The following is a 25,562-nucleotide window of genomic DNA, read 5'->3' as shown; positions in this document are numbered from 1 at the left end:
GACCAAAATAACTTAAGAAAAAATGTACTTAGTGCCTGCCCGATATCATAAAGGAGACCAATGGAAGATGTGAAATGAGAATTGGTTTGCAGGTCATCATTCAGTTGCCGTAACTGGCTTTTTTCACCCACAAACGATCCACAATATTGGCAATACATACTTTTTTTCCCCTCAAATTCAGCACAGTCTTAGAGGTGTCAGGTTTTTTTAAAGCAAAGACTCCTTTTAAGAGGTCTATTTTACGCACTAAACCCACGTTTGATTGGCAATCCTTTTTGTGTTTTAATGTACATACGTATTTAGTTGTGCATATATGTTTCTGTTGATTCCTTTATGTGTATCCCTGTGTGTGTTGCCTGTAGTTGTCTGACCACATCGTTTCCTTGTGTCAGGGAGAAAAAGGAACAGGCAGACCCCCCAGATGGCAGGTTTAAAACCTTTATGGCTGCGCACAGACCTCTGTTGTTTGTGCTGGCCAGGTGACAGTGATACGGCACTCGGTGTCAGAGGACAGTGTGCTTTTCCTCCCTGTAGTCTTCATTCAACTTCATTTGCCTCTGACTTTTTGTTTAAGCTGATTTTTTAGCCACTTCCACTTTTCCTTGTTCTTCCTGCATCTCCTTAACCTTTGTGTGCCCTTTTCCTTTTGAGATCTGTCCCTTCACCATTTCCTGTGCCTTAGCACATCCGTTCGCTCAGCTCTTTATCTATTATCTATTTCTATATCTATTAATATATATATTTGGACTCTTCCAACCAAAATGATTCTATGCTTCTATAATTTCAGTTAATTGGCCTTTGAAGCGTCATCCCTGCCCCTCCTCAGCTCCCATCTCCATCCATGGTTTCTCCTTCATCCGGCGTAGTTTGTCCTGTTTGTCTCTTTGGCCCCTATTTGTCCATCTGCCCGTGTGCAGGAGTCTCTCATTCCCCAGACAGTTTAAGTGACAGTATCAAGAGCCTTAGGGATGTCTGCTTTCCATTCCAGTGGCTTATTGTACTTGGGCTTAGAGTATTTATTACAGATTTCCTCTCCCTAATCCTCGTCAGGCTGAAGCAATCTTTGCAGAAGGTACATGTAGTCCGATCGCTGCTAGAAATTGGAGAGGATCAATCATGATTGATGAGAGTAGATTTTTCTGTGATTTTTCACTGACAAACTTTCAACATTAAAAAATAAATAGAGTTTTCCCAAGCTTGGTCACATCTGCATGGATCTGTAGGGTAAGGGCAAAAGTTGCATCCCCCACAATAAGGGGAAGTTTTGACTAAGTGTCCCAAAAGTATTTAAGAGAATTTAGGGATGTGTTATGTGAAGCTTTAGCCCAACTCTTTAGCATTCAAACTTTCATGACTAGAACCGAGTTTATATGGAAGTCTGTGGATTTTGCTGTGTTACCAATAGAGAACTCTTGTCAACTTGACTTCAGGTCAAGACTATCATTTCAATTTAGACTGCTCTGTGGATGTGTCTACCTTTGAGCTGTGTTTAGATTCCAATTGTAGGCAATGGAGATCTGGCTGGTATTGTCAGTGGAGCCCAAAAAATGGACACCCACTGCTTGGCTGATTAAATTGCGATGAAGTAAATTCCGTAAAATGACTAAGTCTCTATTAAGTGTAACGGGAGTTAAAACACTTGGCTGATATATAGACAGAAAATTTAGAGCCTGAAGTTCAGATGTCCTCATCAAGCCTTGTGTTGCTTGGACGCACAAGGTGATGGTATCAGCAGTAAATCTTCTTTCTCTGGGTCTCTGTTAAATGGCTTTGCAGATGTAATTATGCCAACTTAGCTGTAGCTATAGAGGTTGTGTAGCACACACATAACCTATAGAATGCATAAACCACTTCAGAATCCTTGTATGTGATTTAAGAACGTAAGAGCTGTGCTGGATTCGACAGAAAGTTGACGCTATCACAGAATCTTCTGCGATGCCCAGTCAGAGATGCATACAGAAGATTATTAAACAACAAGCGTGTAACAGTGTTGCCCCCAATTATATTTTTTTCAAGCTTCCAACAGTTTGTGGCTCAGACTGTGCTCTGCCAACAAAAAGAAATGTCTACACATACTTCTTAAGGCCTTCTGAGCATGAATCAGATGGAACTGGCACAAGAGTCTTTTTTCTGAGCCTGCCAAAAAGCCTTAAACCAAAGCTGATGATTTCTCTCCTTGCCTTGTTTGTCCTCAAGTTGCTGATGCTGAAGCCTCATAATCACGATTTAATTTACGTTAAACATTATTGACCTTCTCATTGTTGACACGCGAACTAAACAACAGGCTCGTGTGTGCCCTTCTGGATGAGAATGAAGGGAATAGTTGGGTTTTGGCTGCTGTGTGAGAGCTTAGACTCGCTCAAAACATTTACATTATGGCAAATCTTGTAGAAAGCGTCGAGGTGAATTAAAAAAAGTACTTTTCCTCATGAAAGTGTGAAAAAAGCAGCAGAGTCTGTGGAGGAAATCGTATGCGTGTGGTTATTCCACTGGCTTAGATAATGATGGGAGAATCCCACTCCAAGGCAGACGAACCCTTGTGAGGAGATTCTGAACAGCAAGGGATTGGGAACATTGCAGATGGTATGAGGAAGGGTTTGTGTGCCGTAAGGTTCGCACGTTTTGCTCTACATATTTCAGGTTATCAGGTAAAACACATCATCTCCATTAGCAAACTTGCTTCTTACAGCTTGTTAACCTATCACAACTATTATGAAAAACACCCTTGCAAAACATGAGTTGTTCCAATTTTTAGATGCCTTGATATCAACACCATTTATTTAATGTAGCTTTTTCTAAAGGTTGGAAGAGGAAACAACTGATGGGAAGGATAAAACAAAGTAGTGAGTTGTGGAGAGCTGGAATGTCCACACTTCTGTCCAGACGCCATATTTTAGCAACGGAGTAGTACAGTTTTTGTTACAGAATTTATTTAGCAGAGGTGTTTTTTTTTTTTAGTAAATTAATATACTTTTGCTGTTCACATCCTTACGTTCTCGGTGAAGGTCAGCGAATTGTAATAGCTGTTTACTTGTTCTTCTGGGGTCACGGCATGTGGCCTGGTTTCAGAGAACTGTTGGCTTCTAGTCCTGGAAAAGTAACTCTTCTCATCAACAGCTGTTGCCAAAATAAAATCCCTTTGGGCCTCTATTTCTTCAGACTGCTTTATCTCTCTTATAAATTCAGCAAATGTTGATATTCTGCGGGTTTTATTTGCTTCAGATTATATATACTACATTGTTTTTAAAGTGTGTGTTTTACTTAGCTGCCAAATGCTTTTCATTGCCAGTGCAGTTTAGCAGATGGGTTTGAAGGGTTCAATTAAATGTAATTTGGGCTTCCATTTTTCTTCCATCGTCTTTACACAATTCCTTAAATCAACATCAACATTTTTTCAAGGCTTTGCAGTAATCCTGTAGTTTGCTTTTTTAATAATAATTTCATCATTTAGTCATATAACATTTGGAAAAAGCTGTATCCTGATTTTACATTTGTTATGTACCGTTGTTGATTGGTGGTTTTGAAGAATAGATGTGACGTTTAAAAATACTGTAATACTGCTATTTTAATCCATTGTTCTCCGCTTTTAGTAAATGTTAGATTCTTAGAGTTCTTGCAGTTCTTTCAGATTTTCTTTCCCGATTAGATAATTCTTAAGGGTTAATTATAGGATCTGACAGTCGCTATTGAATACTTCCTTGACATGACTGTTTCTTACTGAGTAATATCTGTGAAAAGTGTGCGGCTCGTCAGAGTGACCTGGGGTTGGTGTCACCTCCCCGGCCTGCGGGAGTGTCGGGTACCAAATAGCACAGGGGCCCGTGTGCTGGTCATCACACTGCAGGCTTTGGGCTGTGCTTTTGTGATTTCACATCTATATCCAGGATTTATCTTTTACAACATCCTCAGTGAGTGTTTACTGAATATATCGCTTCCTAAACCAGGTTGTTTTGTGTGACTTTGTTGGTGGTCATTCGATGTAATTTCTATTGCTACCTTCTTCACCTGCTTCAGGAGCTCTGTGTTATTGTTTGCTTGCCTTGTCCCCTCTCCTCACCTCCACATTTTGGTTGGTAAAGTACCAGAATCCATCTTTTCCATCCTGTTGGTAGGTGATAGAGACATGGGGACAGGTTCCAGCAGGACAGGGAACTGCTGGAGAGAGTCCAGCGCAGGGCAACAAAGATGCTGAAGGGAGTGGAGCATCTCCCGTGTGAGGAAAGGCTGAGGGAGCTGGGGCTCTGGAGCTGGACAAGAGGAGACTGAGGGGTGACCTCAGTAATGTTTATAAATATGTAAAGGGTGAGTGTCAGGAGGATGGAGCCAGGCTCTTCTCGGTGATAACCAGTGATAGGACAAGGGGCAATGGGTACAAACTGGAACACAGGAGGTTCCATTTAAATTTGAGAAGAAACTTCTCAGTGAGGGTGCCAGAGCCTGGCCCAGGCTGCCCAGGGAGGTTGTGGAGTCTCCTTCTCTGCAGACATTCCAACCCGCCTGGACACCTTCCTGTGTAACCTCATCTGGGTGTTCCTGCTCCATGGGGGGATTGCTCTGGATGAGCTTTCCAGGGCCCTTCCAACCCCTGACATTCTGTGATTCTGTGAGATGTCTTGCAAGTCTAGACTAGACTAAGGATTGTAGCAGAGGAATGTGACAGTAACTCTCCTTAGTGACCCGCTCTAATTTCTGTACCGAAGCATTTTACCTTTTTACACTGCAGTGGTGTTTAGCATACAGTAATATTTTTTCTTTCTCTCGTCCGTGAGTTGTGGTGCAGGCAGATATTTGCTGAAGACATTAATTTCATCTGGTTTCAAGAATATCAATGTAACAGTTAACATTGGTAGCTTTGTGATTTGTATTTTTGTATGGGCTGGTTTTGATACCTGTGGACGACTTGTAGCACTATTTCATGCCCAATTTCATGCCAGGCTTTGAAACACAGAAGAATTATGGTCATAAATATTGCCCGTATTCTACGAATTACGCAGATGCACTATGTGGCTTTTCTTTGGTTTGGTTTATGTTCCTATGTGCATGTTACTTGACACTTGAGCTAGCAATCAAACATGCCAGTGTTAATATTATATTTTTATTATGAAAAACGAGCTCAGTTGTTACTGTGTGTTATCTGTGCCTTCCTGTGAGCCACTGACCTGGTTTTTCTTAAGTTTACTCCAAATCTCCAGCCTTAAAAAGTGTCGTTGCCTTGGTGAAAAAGTGCAAAAGCATGTTACAGAGCTTCAGGGGCTGGAATGAACCCAAGAAAGAAAAGCGGCTGATTACTGAATCAGAAAAGTGGGGCTGATATTTTACAAGCAGACTGATGGAATCTGTTCCCTCCTGACTAGAGAACTGGAGGGTTATTGGGTAGTTCTTTCTGAGAAATTATTTCTCCACATACATGACTCTGGTTTCTAATAATAATCGTGCGTATTTATGACTTCTCAAAGTTTGGTGGTGATATTTGTGTAGCCTTGAAAGGAGAGGCGAGAAGAAAGTGCAAGCTTATGTAATGCATTATAATCCCAGGGAGAACTGTATAATGTTAATAAGATTTTCAGTAGAACACGGTATTTCATTTCCATTTGCGTTTCTGATCACAGCATCGACAGTTTTACGTTGCAGCTTATGGAGCTATGTGGGTTTTAGTTACAACCTATTGGCAGTGTAGTGCGATCTGCCTTTATTCCTCACAATAAGCCTCCAAGCTCTTTACTGAAGGCGTAGCTCAACTTAGAAAACATAGAATAAGAATGCTTTGCTGTGAAAAGAAGAATCTCGATCATCAGGGTGCATTTAGAGCGGGTTTTGTTGAACTTTTTAAGTTGGAAAGATCTGGGAGTCCTATTGAAAGAGTCTGCTGGTTTTCTTCTCAATATCTACTCAGTTGTGCTGGCTGAGGTGTTTGCCTGTTAAATGAGCCCGGGGAGCAGATTTGGCTGAAAAACTACCAACAAAATCAGGTTTTGAACAAGTTGTTCTGTTTGTCTTTCAGCGATGTGCATATTGTAAGCACCTTGGAGCCACTATCAAATGCTGTGAAGAGAAATGTACCCAGATGTACCATTACCCTTGTGCTGCTGGAGCAGGCACATTTCAGGATTTCAGTAACTTGTCCCTCCTTTGTCCAGACCATATTGATCAGGCTCCTGAAAGATGTAAGTACTCAGTATTCAAACGGTACAATTAGTACCAGGTTTTATGAAAGCGGCTCTGTGATAGGACCAGCTTAAGAGCGCTTTTAGACCTGTTTTCGTCATTCACATACCCCAGAATTCGTGTGTGTTCAGGTATGAGAAAGATGCAAGTTCATACTCTTCTGTTTTTAAAGACTGACAGTGTTGCACTGAAAAGTTAGTTGGCTTTTCTTGTTGGTTTTTATTTACTCATAAGGGTTGTCTTCCATCAGGTTTTAGGTCAAATCCGTAGACTTGCTTACGTGTCCTAACTCAAGTTAGAGCACCCATACTGCAAACACTTCAGCGAGGTAATAGGTTTAGATCTGTGTTAGGAGCTTTATTTTGTTCTTGTTCCAAAGAAGAATTGGTCCTAAAGCTCTCAGTTTTATCTTGAGGAGAATAAAACTGTTTCTTTTGGTAAGACTTTATTAAGATTTAAAATGAATGTCTTTTTGTTACAAGAAGATTAGTTTGAGTATATCAGAAAACCAAATGAAAAGGGCTACTTATTAAGTATATTAATTAAATTTGAATTTCATAAGAACGATCAAGTTTCTTCTGCATAAGAACTGCTGAAGAATCTCTCGGCTTCATTAGGTTCATTGAATTGTTCGTAATTTTGAATGAAATAATAATGGAAAAAATGATTTCTCTGTAGCAAAGGAAGAAGCGAATTGTGCAGTGTGCGACAGCCCTGGAGACCTCTTGGATCAACTCTTTTGTACTACCTGTGGCCAGCACTACCATGGGATGTGCCTGGACATACAAGTCACGCCTTTGAAAAGAGCAGGTTGGCAGTGTCCCGATTGCAAAGTGTGCCAGAACTGCAAGTAAGTGGGATTGGAAGGGCAGGGAGGAGGATGGGGTGAGATCTGTGCGCTCTGATTTTAAAACATCTGTTTATTTGCCCGGATATATCTGTTATCATATTATATTAAGTAGCCGAACAAACCCTTGTGTTGGAAGCGTTATTATGAAAGAGCTGAGCTGGAACTCCAGCACATTATACCCCCATAGTTATCATTCTCTTGGCAGGTTCTGGAGAGCAGCAAAGCCTTTTGATGTTTTCCTCCTTTTAGACAAGAGGGTTTTCCTCAAATTTACCAGATTAACAAATCAAAAGACGACATTTGGGCCGTGCATGTACTGTGTACTGGGGAGGCGCCTTGCATTAGGCCTTCTCTTCTATTTCGTAATATCTTTCAGAGGTAGTTAATGAGTCATTATGAGAATAAAAACATGGATTAGTTGAGCAAAGAAACAAAGTGACATGAGTGACCATGATTGAATTGTTACACCAGACAGTCAGACAATGAAATGTTGTTGCATTATTAGAAGTGTTCAGTTAGAAAACTCTGAGCACTTACATGCTTGTTCTCATATAACCCGATCTGATGGGCACTGCAGGGTGCTTGTGATTGCTTGTTGTGGTTTAAAGGCCTTACTAGAAAAGAAATAAGAATTTAGTCCAGCTTTAGTCATAGCAGCTGGGACAGTATGAAGGAAAAAAGCCACTTCACTACCACCTTGCGTAGCTGCTCAGCCAGCACTTTGCTGCTTTCCAGGCAGCACACTCGCCATTTCGGATTCACCACTTTAAAGATTGTTCCCTGATACCACCCAGCTGATAGCAAATGCCAGCAATGAAGATAATAGTGAAGCACGTTCTAAAAGGTATCCCTAAAAAAGTCATACTGGGTAATTACCCTGTTTGCTAACAAACCCTCATTAAGGTGGAAAAACAGAAGAAAATGGGATGTTTTCACACCTGTTACCTTACACAGGTTGGCAGTTTTATGCCGGTGTTGAAGAACAGCACTTTAAGCATATCTCCATGCAAAGAGGGAGCTTTGACTGGTTTTTAAAATACGAGCTCTCCCAGGTAATGAACATACTTAGTATGTGTGATGCCTTATGTTCTGAAGTTACCCAGGTAAATCTTGTTGCGTACTTATTTATTAAATTAAGTGATTTACACTAAGGCAGAACACAATGCATTTAGATATTACCAAACAGTGTGTCTTGTTGTCTGCAAATCTATTTTATCACTGAAATTTGTGCTCTTGTAGTCATATTGTTTAACATTGTAGGTGCTCTGATAGTCAAGAGGTGATGGATTGTTTTCCTCTTTGGAAAAAATAGGCTGTTTGTAGGAACAAGTACAATTGCATCTTCTTTTCAGAAAGAAATAAGGTACATATTGCAGATTCTGAACTGATCTCAGTACAGAAAGGCCAACAAATCTCCCTGTATGTGTGGACTGATTTCTAGAAGCTGGAATGGTTGCACAGGTTCAGCACTTGTTAAAGTAATCATAGTAATCGTAGGGCATGTATCTTTGGAACTGTTAGTAAGTGGTATTCATATATTTTCATGTGCTTGGCTCTGTGTCTTTGTGTTCAAATTTTTCATTAAATAGATCTTTTTATTACAGCTTCTTTAAATAATGTTACTTTTCGTAGACATTCTGGGGAAGACAACAAGATGTTGGTGTGCGATACATGCGACAAAGGCTACCATACTTTCTGTCTACAACCAGTTATGGACGCTGTGCCAACAAATGGTTGGAAATGTAAAGTAAGTCGAAAGGTTTCAGAATAATTCCTTGTCTTTATAGGGTCCCAAATTTTGTTATCCACGTTATGCTGTTCTAAGTGTATTGCGAATGACTGTTGCTTGTAGTTTCTGAAGGAATCCCATTTGTGTTTCATTGTGAGGCCTACGTAGGATAGTAAATCAGTCCCTATGGGGGAAAAGAGAAGTGGAGGATCCAGACAGAGGTAGATCACCTGCACTTAATCAAAGCTGCCCTAATGATCTAGTGTAAACTAAAATGTATGCTGTAATACGTGTAATCTATACTCAAAGGCTCTCTAAATTCGACTACTACTGGCTCAAGGGTTCCTTTGCATTTCAGGAGGTCAGGATGAATTTGTTGTTTTATCAGTAACTTTGTAAGTGTAAGTAATAATAAAAATATGATTTCAGCGTAACCATGGGACTCCCTGTGTGTGAGATGTCTGTACTTTCGTAGTCAGTTTGTGGCAGCCGTAAGATGATGACTGAGGTTAGGAATAATAAAGTTTGGTCTCATAAGAAACAGCCTCCCTGACTTTCAAGTCAAGGAGTAATGTAAGGAAACTGTTGTTGGTGTTGCACAGGATCTTCATGCTCCATTAGCAGATCCTGCATAATTTGTTAATGTAATCAAGGACAGAAACTTTGTTTAATTTAATTCAAAACAGGAAAATGTCAGTTAATGGCAGTGCTATCACCTTGTGAAATATCATAATTAACAACTAAATTCTTGTGATCTCTAGAACTGTAGAATATGTGCTGAGTGTGGCACACGAACAAGTTGTCAGTGGCACCATAATTGTTTGGTATGTGACAGTTGTTACCAACAGCAAGACAACTTATCTTGTCCTTTCTGTGAAAAACTGTGCCTCCAAGACTTCCAGAAAGATATGTTGCATTGTCACATGTGCAAAAGGTAAGAACCCTGATTTTTGTTAAAATGTACTAAAATGCCTAAAGCTTATGGTGAGCTATATGACGTGGATGCATTTCTGTGCAGGGTGTGGGCTGTGTTTGTTTGATGTACAGAGCTATAGGATCTTGTTGCGCAACATCTTGATCCTTCAGCCCTGAATACAATGAACAATAGTAGCTAGTCCTACTTTAATCTTAGTAAATAAGTATTAATTGGCAGTTACCTGAGCTATACAGAGAAATATGTGCTGCTGCTTTGTATGTTGAACCTATTTTGTGAGTAAGGAGACTAGCAGAGTCATCGTCCTAAATGTAAAGACTTGTATAAACAGGATTGTTTGCAATAGTCTGTTTTTGTTAATTTTTCAAGTAGGTGTTCTCTGTTTAATTTTGTGGGATTTGCTATGCCAGTAATTGAAAGAAAAGCACTACTGAGAATCTTGTAAGAATGTAAGACTATTTCGTATTCAGTGCTATTGTATCTTGCTGCGCAGCGTCTCGATGTTGCTGTACACGTTGTGGTGTCCAATTGGCTTTAATGACAGTTTAGGTCACGTTTAAATTTGTTCACTGCTTGATACACTGATGTTTATTTCTCTACAATACTCCGTAATAAAGCATTGGTCGCACAATTTTTTATTTTCTCAGAGGAATGGAAAACACTGCTGCTTCTTGATTTTTTTACTAGGATACTTTATATTTTTATTATTAAGATCATAGTCACAGTGAATTAATCTCTCCAGGTGGATTCACGTAGAATGTGACAGATCTCCAGGTAGTGAATTGGAGTCTCAGTTGAAAGACTACGTCTGCACTCTTTGTAAACAAGGGGAAGGGGATCAGACTCAGTCCTGTGATGTCATGGACACTTCTGAACTCATTCCTGAACCTGACAGTATAACAGGTAAGCAAATGTAATCTTTATATTTCCAAAATGCTGATGTCAAATGCAAATACCTGCAGCTGTCTCACTAGGTCTGTGGTGAACCAGCCAAACTCATGTTCTACTCCATGGAGTTAATCTATTCCTTTATTTAGCAGCAGCTTCTCAAGCAATCCGTGGCTGAACTGCCTTCTCAATGTGCTTTCCGGCTTCAGGACCCTGAATTAGAGTCTACATTTTGTGTGTTCAAACTGATGTTTTGTGGAAATAAATCTTTCTCTTTGGTGTTAGCCTGTGTATGTCAGTGCATGCCTTTTGTGAGCAGCAAAGAAATGATGAAAGAGATGATCCTGAATGAAAGGCAGTGGCAGTAAGTAAATGTATGTAGATGATTAGAAAAACTCTTGTTGGTGAACACGTGCACTTAAATTAGGAAAAAGCTGTGACTTTAACCTTTGAAAGTCACTTGTATTTTTAAAGGTTGGTACCCAGTTGGACTCCTAGGCAGTGTATTAGGAAGATTTAGGAGGATATCCAAGTAGTATCCAAAACTTACAGAATCACAGAATGTCAGGGATTGGAAGGGACCTCAAAAGCTCATCCAGTGCAATCCCCCCATGGAGCAGGAACACCCAGATGAGGTTACACAGGAAGGTGTCCAGGCGGGTTGGAATGTCTGCAGAGAAGGAGACTCCACAACCTCCCTGGGCAGCCTGGGCCAGGCTCTGGCACCTCACTGAGAAGAAGTTTCTTTTCATATTTAAATGGAACCTTTTGTGTTCCAGTTTGTACCCATTACCCCTTGTCCTATCATTGGTTGTCACTGAGAAGAGCCTGGCTCCATCCTCCTGACACTCACCATTTATATATCTGTAAACATTACTGAGGTCACCCCTCAGTCTCCTCTTCTCCAGGCTCCACAGCCCCAGCTCCCTCAGCCTTTCCTCACACGGGAGATGCTCCACTCCCTTCAGCATCTTTGTTGCCCTGCGCTGGACTCTCTCCAGCAGTTCCCTGTCCTTTTAGAACTGAAGGGCCCAGAATTGGACACAATATTCCAGGTATGGTCTCCCCAGGGCAGAGTAGAGGGGCAGGAGAACCTCTCTGACCTATTAACCACTCCCCTTCTAATCCACCCCAGGTACCATTGGCCTTCCTGGCCACTTAACACTGGAAAAACTCCCAGTCTTCTACTGAAGACCCTTTTGAATAAGTAAGAGGTTTATTTGAAAGGCTGAAGTTTGAAGTAATAGTTCTGTTCGGATTTCTAGCTGGTAGAAGCTCTGACAAGCATCCTCTTCTCCCCAAGGAAGAACAGAACTGTCATCTCAACTACTAGGAGTAATCTGGAGCTATTACATCAGAACAGTCATGCCGTGTTTTATACCCAGGAGAGCACTTTTGTACATTAAAATCAGATTTGGAGCCAATATAAATGATCATTTCCTCAAAGCTGAAATATCACTTGAAAGTTGGCAGAGTCTGAGATCAGTTTTGAGGTGCTAAAAGTAGCATCACCTAATAGTTCCTGCCTTTTTGAACTTTAAAGAGACTTTCCTGAACAGAAAGCTCTATTTGTTTGACTTTTCTTGTGCTTACATCCATGGAGGATCTGTTGCTTTTGAGTTAACACATAGCATATTCTTTATTTTTCCTGCTTCTACTTTGTCTTGTGCATTTTAATGAATTTTATTAACTGAAAAATCTTTTACGTGAAGAAAAAATTAAGTATTTCCTGTTTCTGTGCTCTGTAACGATACTGTCAGCCAAAGAAGCACTCGTTAGCACCTTTTCCATGCAAATACCTTATTTAATGTGGGGAACTCACAGATTTAATATTAAGATTTACACAGATATATAATACACAGATTTAACTTTAATGTTGTTGAACAGGTAAGTTGAAGATCAGTGTTCCAGGTGGTGACAGTAGACGGAACCTCATATCTATGCAATAAGCCATCATAGTATTTGTATAAATATTTGCAGCCTTCATGCTACATTTTGTGTTGAATTTAGCAGGCTGGAGTTTGAGAAAAGACCCTTTTTATTGCTCAGGTAATGCAGGATTCTGTGACTGGGTAAATTCAGTTGTCACGATTAGTTGTATATAATTGCTTTACAGATATTTTTCAGTGTCTGAAAGATAAAATAGCTTCAATGTTAATGAGAAGAAGGCTCTTTAAGGAATATGATATAGTCTCCCATACCTTCTAATTGACCTGATTTGTCCTAACTCCTGTTGTTCCATTAAATATTGTTCTCTTTAGCCAAAAGGTCAAACAGCGACAGGAACTATGGATGACAGAGTAATGGAATAAACATCGTATCAATGTTGATAACTTCTTTGCCTCTCTTTAAGCTTGTACAAGTGAAATGGAAATGGAAAGTGGTGGAGAGGATGTGACATTTCAGCAGCAGCCCATTGCTGGTGATGGCCCTGGTCAAGAATCAGCTGTTGGATGTGGCACAGATGGTAAGAACAAGATTTGCAGTCTGAGAAAATGCCAGTACCAAACCTTCAGAACCCATTTCCATTCAGTAACGTTTGTGATACTTTATAAATTGAAAAAGAAATAGTGCCTGGAAATGGTAGGAGAGAAATTACAACATTTCTACTACCTGAACTCTCAAGCAAGAGTGTGAAGTTTTTTGCTGAAGAACTATTGTTTTGGAGGCAGAGACAGTCTTCAGAATATTTGTGGAAGAGAGAATTGTTTCACTTGTTTGGTGGGACTGGCTTTCTCCAAAAGCTGGAGATATAGTTAAATGCTTTTGTACACTGGAGGTTTATAGTAAAAACCACCATTTGTTACTATTTAAATACAGTTTCTCAGACTTTCTCCTCAAGTCATTTTTGTTTGTAGCTGCAAGTAACTGGGTTGCATTAGTTACCCTCATTTTTGGGGGGCCACACTGTAGAACTTAGTTCCAGTTTACATGCTTCGTGGTTGTAACTTCACAAGTATCTTCGGTTAAGGAATCTTTCTTTTCTTTTTTCCCTTTGTAAATAAAGATAATTTGTTTAATAAACAAATATAGTCAACCAGACAGGGTGTGCTGCACTAGCTGATCATTTATGTTCTGGGAATAAATACATCTTCATACACGTGAAATACCAGCCAAAGAAAAGGATACAAATAGAATGGTTTCTGGGTCAAGTCCTCCAAATGTGTTAGTGACTGATGGCAAAGAACTTTCCAGTACGTCCCATCCACCTCCAGCCAGTGCTGGGTGGTTCTAAGTCAGTCAAGAAACCTGCATTTAAAGCCATAGCAAAATTATCTTGCAGTTTAGTTGTGATCAACTCTACCAATGAAGACAGATTCATAATAAAATGCTGGGCTTTGAACTGTGGTGGCTGAAGAGGTTGTAGCAGTGTGAATTTAAGAAGATAATAGAAAGTAAGTGGCCTGTGAGAGAATCAGGGTCCATCAAAAGACAATCTGAAGAACCAAATTCAGAGCAAAGAACGTGGTTCTCCATGGAATGGAGACAAGACACTGGAACTCCTTGGTGAAGAAAGTTGGGAATGAAAGGTGCTTGATTTGGGTCATTGAAAGGCTAGACAGATATTTTGAAAGAAATCCATGACATTAGTAAATTAAAAACAAGCTCTGAATATTTTTATTTCAGGTGGTTTGCTAAGGTCTGAAAGAGCGATAGGAGGGAAATGTTTTCTTTATTTGTATTTGTCCTGTTCTTCTTAGCTGTCTGCTTTTTGGAAGTGTTGGAAGAGTTGCTTAAAATACATTAATTTATGCTAGCATACATCTTCAATACGCAGAAATTAAAAAGGAGAAGCTGCTTTTACCTGTCTACCTGGAAATGTGTGTTCAGATTCCTCAAAAATTAAACTTGGGTCTTCTTTCTTGTGGTTTACTCTGCCATGTTTCCAAGTAAGAAAAATAATGTTCAAACAGTGGGAATATATACTAAAAACATAGACTACTGTAAATGTAGATATGAAGAAAGAGATTTATGAAGTATATTTTAAGCTATGTATTAAATTCACGTCAGTAAAGTGATATGTACTTGGTGTACTTGATGTGTACCAAGTACACTTGTTGACCAGTACACCTGTGTAAGTTTTTGGACTGAGCCTTTAACATGGTTATTCTTAGTTACAGGCACATCACCAGAAGAAAAGGCCCCAGAACTGGAAACAGAAACGTCTGTTGAAATTAATTTGGCTGAAATGGAAACGTCTCCTAAAAAGATGGCAGCATCTGGTGACAGTCAGCCTGAGAAAACGCTGGAAGCGCCAGAAGGTGTTCAAGCTGTAGTACAGCAGGAGTCAGACAAACAAGTGGAAGAGACGCAGCTACCACAAGGTAGTGGGGAGGGATCAGAAGTACCCACAGTAGACTCTCGGTCTTTGGTACCTGAGACCATAACTGTGACGCCAGAAATTCAGGAGACTGAAAATAAAGGAGATATTTGCATCCCCATAGAACAACAACTGGAAATAATAACAGTGCAAAGAGATGTAGAAAGAGGAGAAACACATGAAAAGTCAGAAACACCAGCTCTTCTAGAAGTAGAAACTACTTGTGCAAGTGAAAGTGCTGCAAGTAGTTCATCAGTTGGAGACAAACCCATAAAATCACCAGCTGAGAGTTGCCCGTCGCTTCCCCCGTCAGTTAATATAAACAAGACAAATGTGTCTTCCTCGCCAGATGTTTTGATAGACTTGCATCCGGCGCGGGACGTACAGCACGGCCAGCCCCCCACCGTGCCGCCCGCTGCCGCATCCGCGCTCCCAACCACCTACATATCAGTCACTCCAAAAATCGGCATGGGGAAACCGGCCATCACCAAGCGCAAGTTTTCTCCTGGAAGACCCAGATCAAGACAGGTAAGCATGTAGGATATTTCATTCGATATTTATGAAGCACGTAGTTCCAATTTTGTTATAATGCATTAAAATCATCTGGGCTTTAGAACTTTTTTGTTGTAGGTGCCCCATCCCTGGGAGTGTTCAAGGCTGGGCTGGATGGGGCTCTGAGCCCAGGTCTAGTGGAAGGTGTCCCTGCCCAGCGCAGGGGGGTCAGAACTTGATGATCTTTAAGGTCCCTTCAACACAAACCATTCTGTGGTTCTACAATGCATTCTCCTAAGTCAATGTGTGGTATTTTTACTTCCAGAAGATAATTTCATGTTAAATAGTTTTAAGACCAGACATCATAAAGGTTCTCTAGTGAGAATTAAAGTTTCTTTTAACTCATGCTTAGAGCAAAATAAAATAAAATTTGTTATATTTTTAATATAACCTCATCTGGGTGTTCCTGCTCTGGTGGGGGGATTGGACTGGGTGAGCTTTTGAGGTCCCTTCCAACCCCTGACATTGTGTGATTCTGTGAATACATACGCTACAAATGCAGATATACATAATGCTGTGCCTTTTAGCTTACCTCTTAGTATTTTTCATATACATATTTATTTTCACTAGTACTTTTAAAGTATATTAAAGTTTCTTAAACTGGCTTTATAGAAAAATCTGCCACAACTCTGTTTCCATCACGCTGCCGGATATTTTCTTGATAGACATTTTTAATGGTGGCGTAAATAATTTTGTGGTTTTCTTACATTAGCAAATACCACGTGAGAACTGAGTGGTACAAATTGTCCTGGTTTGACCAGGATTAAATTTGATAAGTGAAATGAATCCTCAGATCTGTCGCCTTCTGCAACATCTTGCTCTATATTTGAATCGTGTAGTCGTGGGGAAAATGGTTCATCAATCTGTAGGATTTATTTTGTGTTTGCAAAATTCTACACAAAAGTTACATCAGTGTGACAAATTAGTGTTTCATTTTTGTTCTCATCACAATTAAGTTTTAGTCTTTGGGACTTCTGGTGATTTCGTGCTTTTCTGAACTTAGTGTTCAAAAAGCTTTTTATTTATGGAACGCTTCTTTCCTTTTTTCATGTTCAAAATTATTGATTCTTAAGAAAATATAGGAGAGAGACTTCTGTTAATAAAGGTAACAAACATAAGCAATTAAATTGGGAAGGTTTTAGACCAGGGGTGTCAAAACTCATTTTCACCCGGGGCCAGATCAGTCTCGCAATTGCCTTCAAAGGGCCCAACGTAATTTTAGGACTGTACCAATGTAGATGTAGTTACATTCATACAGTCCTAAAATTACATTTGACCCTCTTAGGTAGTCTAAAATGAGTTCAGATTTTCTTTTGGGGAAGTTTATTTCTCTTCTTTTGTGTTCCAGTAAGAGCTGTATTCATTTTTCTGTGCTATTTGCCCCTGCTCTGCATTGGAACCAACATCATGATGCTGGTAATAAAATCAGTTCACCACCTGAGAACCTGTTGAGCAAAACATGAAGGTCGAACCCCAACTGTAAATGCCTGTAGCAGAATAGATACACATCTTACAAAAAAAAAAAGGCTGTAAAAATAGCAGTTTGTATATTCTATGTACAGTAGAGTATAGACATTGATCTATACAGTATAGACATTGGTCTGTACAGTACAGTATAGACATTGTGGTGTGAGTAATGCAAATGAAACTGAGCTGAATTACGGTTTAGAAGTCAGTTGTAACACCAACTCCTAGCTGCGATGCTCAATCAATACAATCATTTCAACAATTTGCACATTATGTTTTAAAATAAAAAGGTATTTAGCGGCTTAGCAGTATCTGTTGTAGAACTGGACAAGTTGCTTGCAAAATTCATGATCTGTCTTGTAAAAGTGTGTTGGAAGTCTGTGAAGTTTTCTTTTGATTTCAGTGATCGGTGTCTTACACTTTAAACACCCATTGAGATGGAATGTGAAGGGAATAGCAATTTTCTGCTAAGAAAAGCATGGGCAGGCTTTAAGTCCCAGTGCGCTTTCTTATTTTCAGTTGATTATTCAGTTTTAGCACAATTGGCACCTGGTGGAAATGGGTGAAAAATTGTCTTAAGGACTGAAAAAAAGAGAAGCTTGTGCATAGTAGGTGTTTTCTAAAACCAACTTTATTATTAGGACTTCTGTTTCCACTGAGTTTGGAAATTCTGTGTTTGTTTTACTGCAGTTGGATTTTTCTAGGTCACTGTGCAGTGTGGTATATATCATGCTTGTAGGCATATATACATATATATATATGCCCAAAACAATGACAGAACTATCTCAGGTGCTGTACGTTCACCGTGTTAACTTGGGCCTTTGCTGAGGGACTGAAACCTGTTGCAAAGCAGTTTGGAGACTATAAATAAGAGATTTAGAAATGTTCTGTTACAGGTAGGTGCTTTCCTATTGAGCAAGATGCACTCAAGCAAATCCACAGTGGGTAAGGCATGTGGTTAAATGTTTTAGCTTTTGGATTGCACACAGAAATTGGTTTAGTGTTGGGGTTTTTGTGTTTGTTTTTGCTGTAAACATTCAGGTTTTTTAAAGAATTTTGTACTTTTCCAAATGAAGAGATGCGGATTGGAGCAGAAACCTCTAAATATATTTGATTGCCAAAGAACACTTTGCATTTATATCTAATTGTGCTCAATTTATGTCATCTTAAAAAAATGCTTTTGCGATTTTTTTGTTAATATTTGTTCCAGTTCTCTGGAGGAAAAAAATGCTGATATTTGTGACAGAACCCCTATATACCTATATATATATATATGTATGTATGTATGTATGTCTTCCTTTATAATCAACTCATTATGTATGATTTTAGAAACCAATTGACAAATTGGCAAAAGAAAGAAGCCTCCTATGTGTAACTATAATAATCTTCTTTCTGCTGCTCTCTCCTACCTGCTCTCAGTGCTCCCCAGACACCTCATATGCCGGCGTCTGCTTTGGTTTCTGCTACATGACAATTCTCTGGGGCAGGTTTGGTGGTTTTGTGTCCAAAATAGATGTTTTCTCCTGAGTCTGGCTTACGGAAAGGCTCATATTGGGCAGCTGAGCAAAGTGCTGCTTTCTGCTGTTCTCTCTTATTTTCCATGGTCCAGGCACTGAAGAGACATACACTTAAAACATTTTAGCCTAACACAGTGTTTTACTGCTTGTCTGTCCAGAGATGATCATGTTGACACCAAACAAGTAAAAAGTGGAGAAAACAATTCTGAAAGCAAAAAATTCTTCTGTGTCATAGTTTAGAATAAAGCAGGTCAGGTGTGGTTCTGGTGTCACTAAAGAGGAATTTTGCCTTCTCAAATCAGGTGGATTTTGTGAGTCTGAGGTCTGCCTCCTTCCGCAGACTTAATGCTGTTGCCAGCACTGGGCCCTTGTGGCCAGGAAGGCAAATGGTACCTGGGGGGGATTAGAAGGGGGGTGGTCAGTAGGTCAGAGAGGTTCTCCTGCCCCTCTGCTCTGCCCTGGGGAGACCACACCTGGAATATTGTGTCCAGTTGTGGCCCCTCAGTTCCAGCAGGACAGGGAACTGCTGGAGAGAGTCCAGTGCAGGGCAACAAAGATGCTGAAGGGAGTGGAGCATCTCCCGTGTGAGGAAAGGCTGAGGGAGCTGGGGCTCTGGAGCTGGACAAGAGGAGACTGAGGGGTGACCTCATTAATGTTGATAAATATGTAAAGAGTGAGTGTTAGGACAATGGATCCAGGCTCTTCTTGGTGACAACCAATGATAGGACAAGGGGTAATGGGTTCAAACTGGAACACAAAAGGTTCCATTTAAATTTGAGAAGAAACTTCTTCCTGGTGAGGGTGCCAGAGCCTGGCCCAGGCTGCCCAGGGAGGTTGTGGAGTCTCCTTCTGTGCAGACATTCCAACCCGCCTGGACACCTTCCTGTGTAACCTCATCTGGGTGTTCCTGCTCCATGGGGGGATTGCACTGGATGAGCTTTTGAGGTCCCTTCCAATCCCTGACATTCTGTGATTCTGTGTCACTTATGTCAGGACTTGGGTTACATGATACAGATGTTACCTTGCAGCTGGATGAGTTCTTAGCAACCTTAAACGACAGTGAAATAGGAGAGAGAAGTCACACTAAAGAGCTTTGGGTTATTTTTATTGATTAAATTGGTTGTGGCTCCAATACTTGGTAACGGTGGCTCTAAAGCACAAAGGAACTGTCATTGCAGAACTAGTTGCTTATCCAGGATTGCAGAGGTTTAAAATAAATTCTTTATAAAGAGTCCGGATAGCCTGTGGAACCCAAAGACTTTTAATATATAGTTTACCTTGGTTGGAATGTCGTGTAATGGATCCATTGTAATAGATTTATGGACGTGCATAGGAAGAAGACTAGGAAAAAAAAATTGTCTGGATCCTGAATATATTTCTCCTCAATTTTGTAAGACACACACGTCACTGGAGTCACGGGAGTCCATGGAAAGGAATAGTTTCTGATTTGGATTTGTTTTCCTTAAGTTTAATGTATTGTGCCGGGCAGTAGGCTGAATGATTGTCCCTTCCTTCAAAACCTATTAATAGAATTGCTAGTAAAATTCATTTGAATAATTATTCAGTTTTGCTATTAATTGCGAAGTTATGCGTGATCTGAAGTGATTTCCTAGTGTATTGCGTTTGTAATAGGCTTCAGGGCTGCATCTACAGCACCACCACATTACTCCTGGTTTGAAAGGACTAAAACCCATCTCACAAACAGTGAAGACAATATTCTGCTTAAAAAGGCTTCTCGAGTCCCTCCCAGGGCTGCACTGTCGTGTTGCTGTTGTGACAGCCCCTCTCCCCCCTGCGTTTTTGCAGCCATCGCTGCTTGGGTTCGAAGCAACAAGAGAAGATCCATCTTCTAAACAAAAGGGGAGCTGTGTATAAATCATTGTATAGGTGGAGTCAGAATATATATAGGTTAGAATACGCAAATTCTCCACCCTTACCTATAAACTGAAAATTTATGCTGGGGGCAGAACCGCTCTTCATCTTTTTCATATTTCTGAAGTAGGAGTCTTAGATTATCATGTAAGTTTATTAATAACTAGTCTGACATACGTGTAGTATGAAATAATCTTCCCATGGAAAATGGGTGTTTTATTCTGTGGAGATACACTTTAAATAGTATTTGGTATATTCTGTGTATCTGAGTTGAACAAATTTGAAATAGTTATTTTTGCTGTGTACTGGAAAGCATAATATGTATCAATAAATGGAGGACATTGCAACATGCGACACTCTGAGACTGGGAGGTAAAGAGCTGAGAATGTTCTGTAGAATAATATCAAATAGGAAATAATAACTTTCTACTGTTAGTTTCACCGTAAGTATCATTTTAGAATGTGTTCCATGGATAATACGATGATTAGAGGTGTTTAATTTTCATCATGAATATGTTGGTGATAACTGTTATATGGCTCACTACAGATTTCTAGGTGTTTTTTGAGGTTTTCTGAATCGACACTGAAAAACGGGAAGGACCATGATGAGTTCGGATGTGTGTTCTTTCTTAGCTATTATGGCTTTTTTCCTGTCTTGAATTACACGGTACCACTAAGTACGTTGTTGTAGTGGTGGATGTTGAAAAAGGGTCTTTTTCAAGGGTTAGTTTTGTTACCGTATTGATGATTTTTCTTGTCATGAGGGGAGCTATATTTTGAACAGATGAAATTTTGTTCGCAACCCTCAAACGACATGAACTATTAAAATGCAAATCCAGGTTTGTGCGTTGGTGATTGCAGCAGATTTCCTAAAGCACTAAGCAGCTCAGCACAGCCAGTGGTAATTTAGTGAGATCTCCTGACCCTTCCTGACACTGGGTTTCCTTTTGTTATAATTTACTTGCAGCTGTGTTGTTCAATTCCAAGGACTCAAGAATATGATGGAGAATTAGAACTTCCTGTTTCTGTCACAGTACATAATTATTGCCATGGTTCTGATGTAAATGAACTGAATAGAACTTTCTCTTCAGTGTTGTGTGGTAATAGGCATTAATTAAAAGCCAAAATATAATTAATGCATCCCTTTGATGTAATTCATTTGTTCGTGGTATTGTGGAAGTGTGTGTTTTTAATTAAGTTTATCTGACAAAGAATTCAAATGTTTCTGATCTACAATAAAACTTGGATTAAATTTCCAATTTAATTCTTAACAATGTGGTTCACGAATCATATACAATTCATTTTGTTTTGCAAGACAAAATATTTTGTATTCAGATTTCATATTCTATTAGCTTTTAAATCTTTTGAATATACTTAATCACTAGAGAAGTGTATCTTCGTAAGAGGGAAATAATTTTGTACATCACAAATAAGAGTAGGTAGTTCTAGTTGTTGATTAAGTATTTTCAGCATGTTTGAGATCTTGGATTTTGACCCTTCGCCAGCATGTTGCCTCCCTTACCAATTGATGTAAAGATTGTTTCTATGATACACCGATTTTCTTTGTGTTGCTATACAGATTTTCTTTGAGTTGCCTTATTATAAAAAGTTACTATGCATTACTAATTTTAGCTCAAGCTCTGTTAGAGGTTGTTGATCCTTTTGATCTGCTGAGGTGCCTCAGTGATGACTACCTAAACAGGAGCAAAGAATCTTACTATGTGAGCTGTTTCATCAAGAAATGGCCTCAAGTTGCACCAGGGAAGGTTTAGATTGGATATTAGGAAATATTTCTTCACAGAAAGGGTTGTCAGGCATTGGAACAGGCTGCCCAGGGCAGTGGTGGAGTCACCATCCCTGGAGGGGTTTAAAAGACATGTAGATGAGGTTCTTAGGGACATGGTTTAGTGCCAGAGTGGGGTTATGGTTGGATTTGATGATCTTAGGCTTCTCTTCCAACCAAAATGATTCTGCGATTCTAAGCACCCTCACCTGCCCAGGTGCGGGTGAGCAGTTCTGGCACCAGAAGTTTATCTGGAGTATTCATTTCAAGCACCTTGGCAGAGGGAGGTCAGTGGTGGGAAGCTGAATGCACGGAGATAGTCTTCTGGCCACTAAGCCGGTCATCGATTTTGTATCTTTAATACCTCCTTGTGTGGACAAAACTGTAAAGTGGCTGGGGCAGGTGGGTTTTTTTTTAAGTGCACATTGTCCACATTCCCTTTCCCATACAGGCATAGCAGAACTCTTGGAAGGAGATTTATACTGAATACCGTGTCCATGTTGTGGCTTGTATCACTTGGGGAATGTTACCATTTTTAAAATGCAACGTTTATGTGTAATTAGGCTTTTTGGTCACAGACACACTTTTTCTTTGGGCTCTGTTGTGCCAGTTTGAGCAGCCATGGGTTAGTGCTGCCCAGCTCTGTGAGCAGAAGGTGGCCTGAGCTTTCCTCATCTGCTCAAGGGTAAGCTGTCTTGACTTCAGTAAAGCATTTTACACAGTCTCCCACAGCATCCTCACTGCTAAACTGAGGGAGTGTGGTCTGGACAGTCGGGTAGTGAGGTGGACTGGGAACTGGATGAAGGGAAGAAGCCAGAGAGTCGTGGTCAAAGGGGCAGAGTCCAGTTGAGGCCTGTATCCAGTGCAGTGCCTCAGGGGGCAGTGCTGGGGCTGGTGTTATTCAATATATTCATCAATGAATTGGACAAAGGGAATAGAGTGACTATCAGCAAGTTTGCTGATGACACCAAGCTGGGAGGAGTGGCTGACACGCCAGAGGCTGTGCTGTCATCAGAGACCTGGACAGGCTGGAGAGCTGGGCAGGGAAAAATTTAATGAGATATAATAAGGGCAAGTGTAGAGTCTTGAATCTGGGCAGGAACAACCCCAGGTTCCAGTGTAAGTTGGGGAACGACCTGTTGGAGAGCAGTGTAGGGGAAAGGGACCTGGGCGTCCTGTGGGCAGCAGGATGACCATGAGCCAGCACTGGGCCCTTGTGGCCAGGAAGGCCAATGGTACCTGGGGTGGGTTAGAAGGGGGGTGGTCAGTAGGTCAGAGAGGTTCTCCTGCCCCTCTACTCTGCCCTGGGGAGACCACACCTGGAATATTGTGTCCAGTTGTGGCCCCTCAGTTCCAGCAGGACAGGGAACTGCTGGAGAGAGTCCAGCGCAGGGCAACAAAGATGCTGAAGGGAGTGGAGCATCTCCCGTGTGAGGAAAGGCTGAGGGAGCTGGGGCTCTGGAGCTTGGAGAAGAGGAGACTGAGGGGTGACCTCATTAGTGTTGATAAATATGTAAAGGGTGAGTGTCAGGAGGATGGAGCCAGGCTCTTCTCGGCGACAACCAACAGTAGGACAAGGGGCAATGGGTATAAACTGGAACATAGGATGTTTCACTTAAATATGAGAAGAAACTTCTTCATGGTGAGGGTGGCAGAGCCTGGCCCAGGCTGCCCAGGGGGGTTCTGGAGTCTCCTTCTCTGCAGACATTCCAACCCACCTGGACGCCTTCCTGTGTAACCTCATCTGGGTGTTCCTGCTCCATGGGGGGATTGCACTGGATGAGCTTTCGAGGTCCCTTCCAATCCCTGACATTCTGTGATTCTGTGAAGCAAGATGTTGGTTCCTCCTCACCCTCAGCAGCTGCTGATCCCTGTGTGGACAAGGGAGGTCTTGCCCTTGATCCTTCCAGCCCAAAATCAGTCGAGGAACAGCCCTGTTTTCAGTCAGCACAGCTGTTAGCAAGATACCTGTTTACAGTCCAAGATTAATACGTTTTGATGAGTTGTTGATTCCAAATAAACTGTTTCCTACACCTTCTTGATGGAGCATATTTCATTTCAGGGGAAAAAAAAAAAAAAAGAAAAAGTGTTTTGCAAAACTATCTCATTTTTCTTTATTATTCTTCTTATTGTATAGACTGGTATCCAAAGGCATAAATGTGTTTGGGCTTGGCTGTGTGAGCAGTGGTGTGTGTGTGCATAGGTGGGACTGTTAGTGTGCATGAGGTTGTTCCATATCAGGGTGCGATTCTGCTGCTGAGTGTCATTCTCAAAGGTAAACCTGTACTTGGCATCTGTTTTGCTTCTCATCTCGGTATTCATCATTTCTTATTTTCAAAAACTTATGAAAACGTATTATCCTTTAAGTATCCTAATGTGTAAATCTATGTTGGTTATTTCCTGCAGTCTTTACCCAGGGTTTGAGAAAATCTTCCATGGATTTTAACATATATGCGGAGCTTGAGTGGTTTTTTTTCTTGCCTATCTTAGCTTTTTTCCCTTGTTTTGCCATATTTCCTGTGACAGTTATACAGTATCTCACCACGATGGCAACTGTGTAAACAGGGATAAGAATAAATTCATTTAAAAGACTTTGTATATACATTGTATAGTTGTATGTTATTACATGTATACAATAACAAATTATATGTGATGCTACAGTGTAACATGAAAACACTGGTGTGAAAAAAACTTAGTAGTGGGGATTTATAATGGTTTATTTGTGGCAAATTTGCAGGAACAGGGATACTTTGTTAATTACCATGGTTGGTTTTATTTTATTTTTATTTAGTGGTTTATTTATAGTCCTTTTGTTTCACCCGCTCCTCACAGTAGTTATTGCTGTGATTGTCAGTAGTTCAGACTCAAAAGTGGACTAACGCCATCTGTTCTTTCCAACGGGGGTTTGAAGTGTAACAGGGGATGTTATCATCTGAAACTACTGTCTGCATTTGGTGCAGGAAAACTTAGGGATGTGATTGCTGTTGTTCGGATTGCTTGCTTTCTGTTTGTATCATGCTTTGTTTATAAATCTCGCTTTGCAGTCAGAGGTTAACATTTGGTTTAGTGTGTGTTTCAATGAGAACCTAAACATTTCCCACCTTTCTCTCACTCAGTGAACTAATTGACTACTTAACACAGAAATGCCAATGCCTGCATGTGCTTTTGCCTTTCAGATTTTTTTTCTGTTGCTTGCTTTTTTTGCCTCTTTTCTTTTTTTTTGCCTTTTCTTTTTATGTTGCCAAGTTTTATACATCTATTTTCTCACCTACCGTATCCTAGGGGGCTTGGAGTACCAATAATACAGTCAGCCCACCTTCCTGGTCCCCAGACATTTCAGAAGGTCGGGACATTTTTAAATCCAGACAGCTTCCCGGCACTGCCATTTGGAGCATCAAAGTGGTAAATAATTTGAATTTCTTTTCATGTATCCATTGCTATCTTTCTGCTGTAGAGACTAGTGATGAAATTGCATATCTCACAAC

The 25,562-nt window shown here is 40.4% G+C and overlaps 1 protein-coding gene across 17 annotated transcripts in view; it reads left to right on the top strand.

Moving 5' to 3' along the window:
• The window catches only part of KMT2C (lysine methyltransferase 2C), a 204,705-nt gene that overhangs the window by 105,679 nt on the left and 73,464 nt on the right, over positions 1-25,562 (top strand). For 15 of the 17 annotated variants that reach the window (XM_065050411.1, XM_065050410.1, XM_065050404.1 and 12 more), the window contains 8 exons: positions 6,002-6,164; positions 6,844-7,015; positions 8,648-8,762; positions 9,506-9,678; positions 10,421-10,581; positions 12,920-13,033; positions 14,682-15,415; positions 25,360-25,479. In XM_065050411.1, the coding sequence (XP_064906483.1) occupies positions 6,002-6,164; positions 6,844-7,015; positions 8,648-8,762; positions 9,506-9,678; positions 10,421-10,581; positions 12,920-13,033; positions 14,682-15,415; positions 25,360-25,479 (1,752 nt within the window). The remainder of the gene's footprint in view (positions 1-6,001; positions 6,165-6,843; positions 7,016-8,647; positions 8,763-9,505; positions 9,679-10,420; positions 10,582-12,919; positions 13,034-14,681; positions 15,416-25,359; positions 25,480-25,562) is intronic. The other 2 variants (XM_065050408.1, XM_065050407.1) reach the window with 1 other exon arrangement.

This window comes from Columba livia, chromosome 2, assembly GCF_036013475.1.
Source record: "Columba livia isolate bColLiv1 breed racing homer chromosome 2, bColLiv1.pat.W.v2, whole genome shotgun sequence".
Classification (NCBI taxonomy): Eukaryota; Metazoa; Chordata; class Aves; order Columbiformes; family Columbidae; genus Columba; species Columba livia.
The sequence above is the reverse complement of the archived record's forward strand: the minus strand, read 5'-3'. Positions and strand labels throughout refer to the sequence as shown.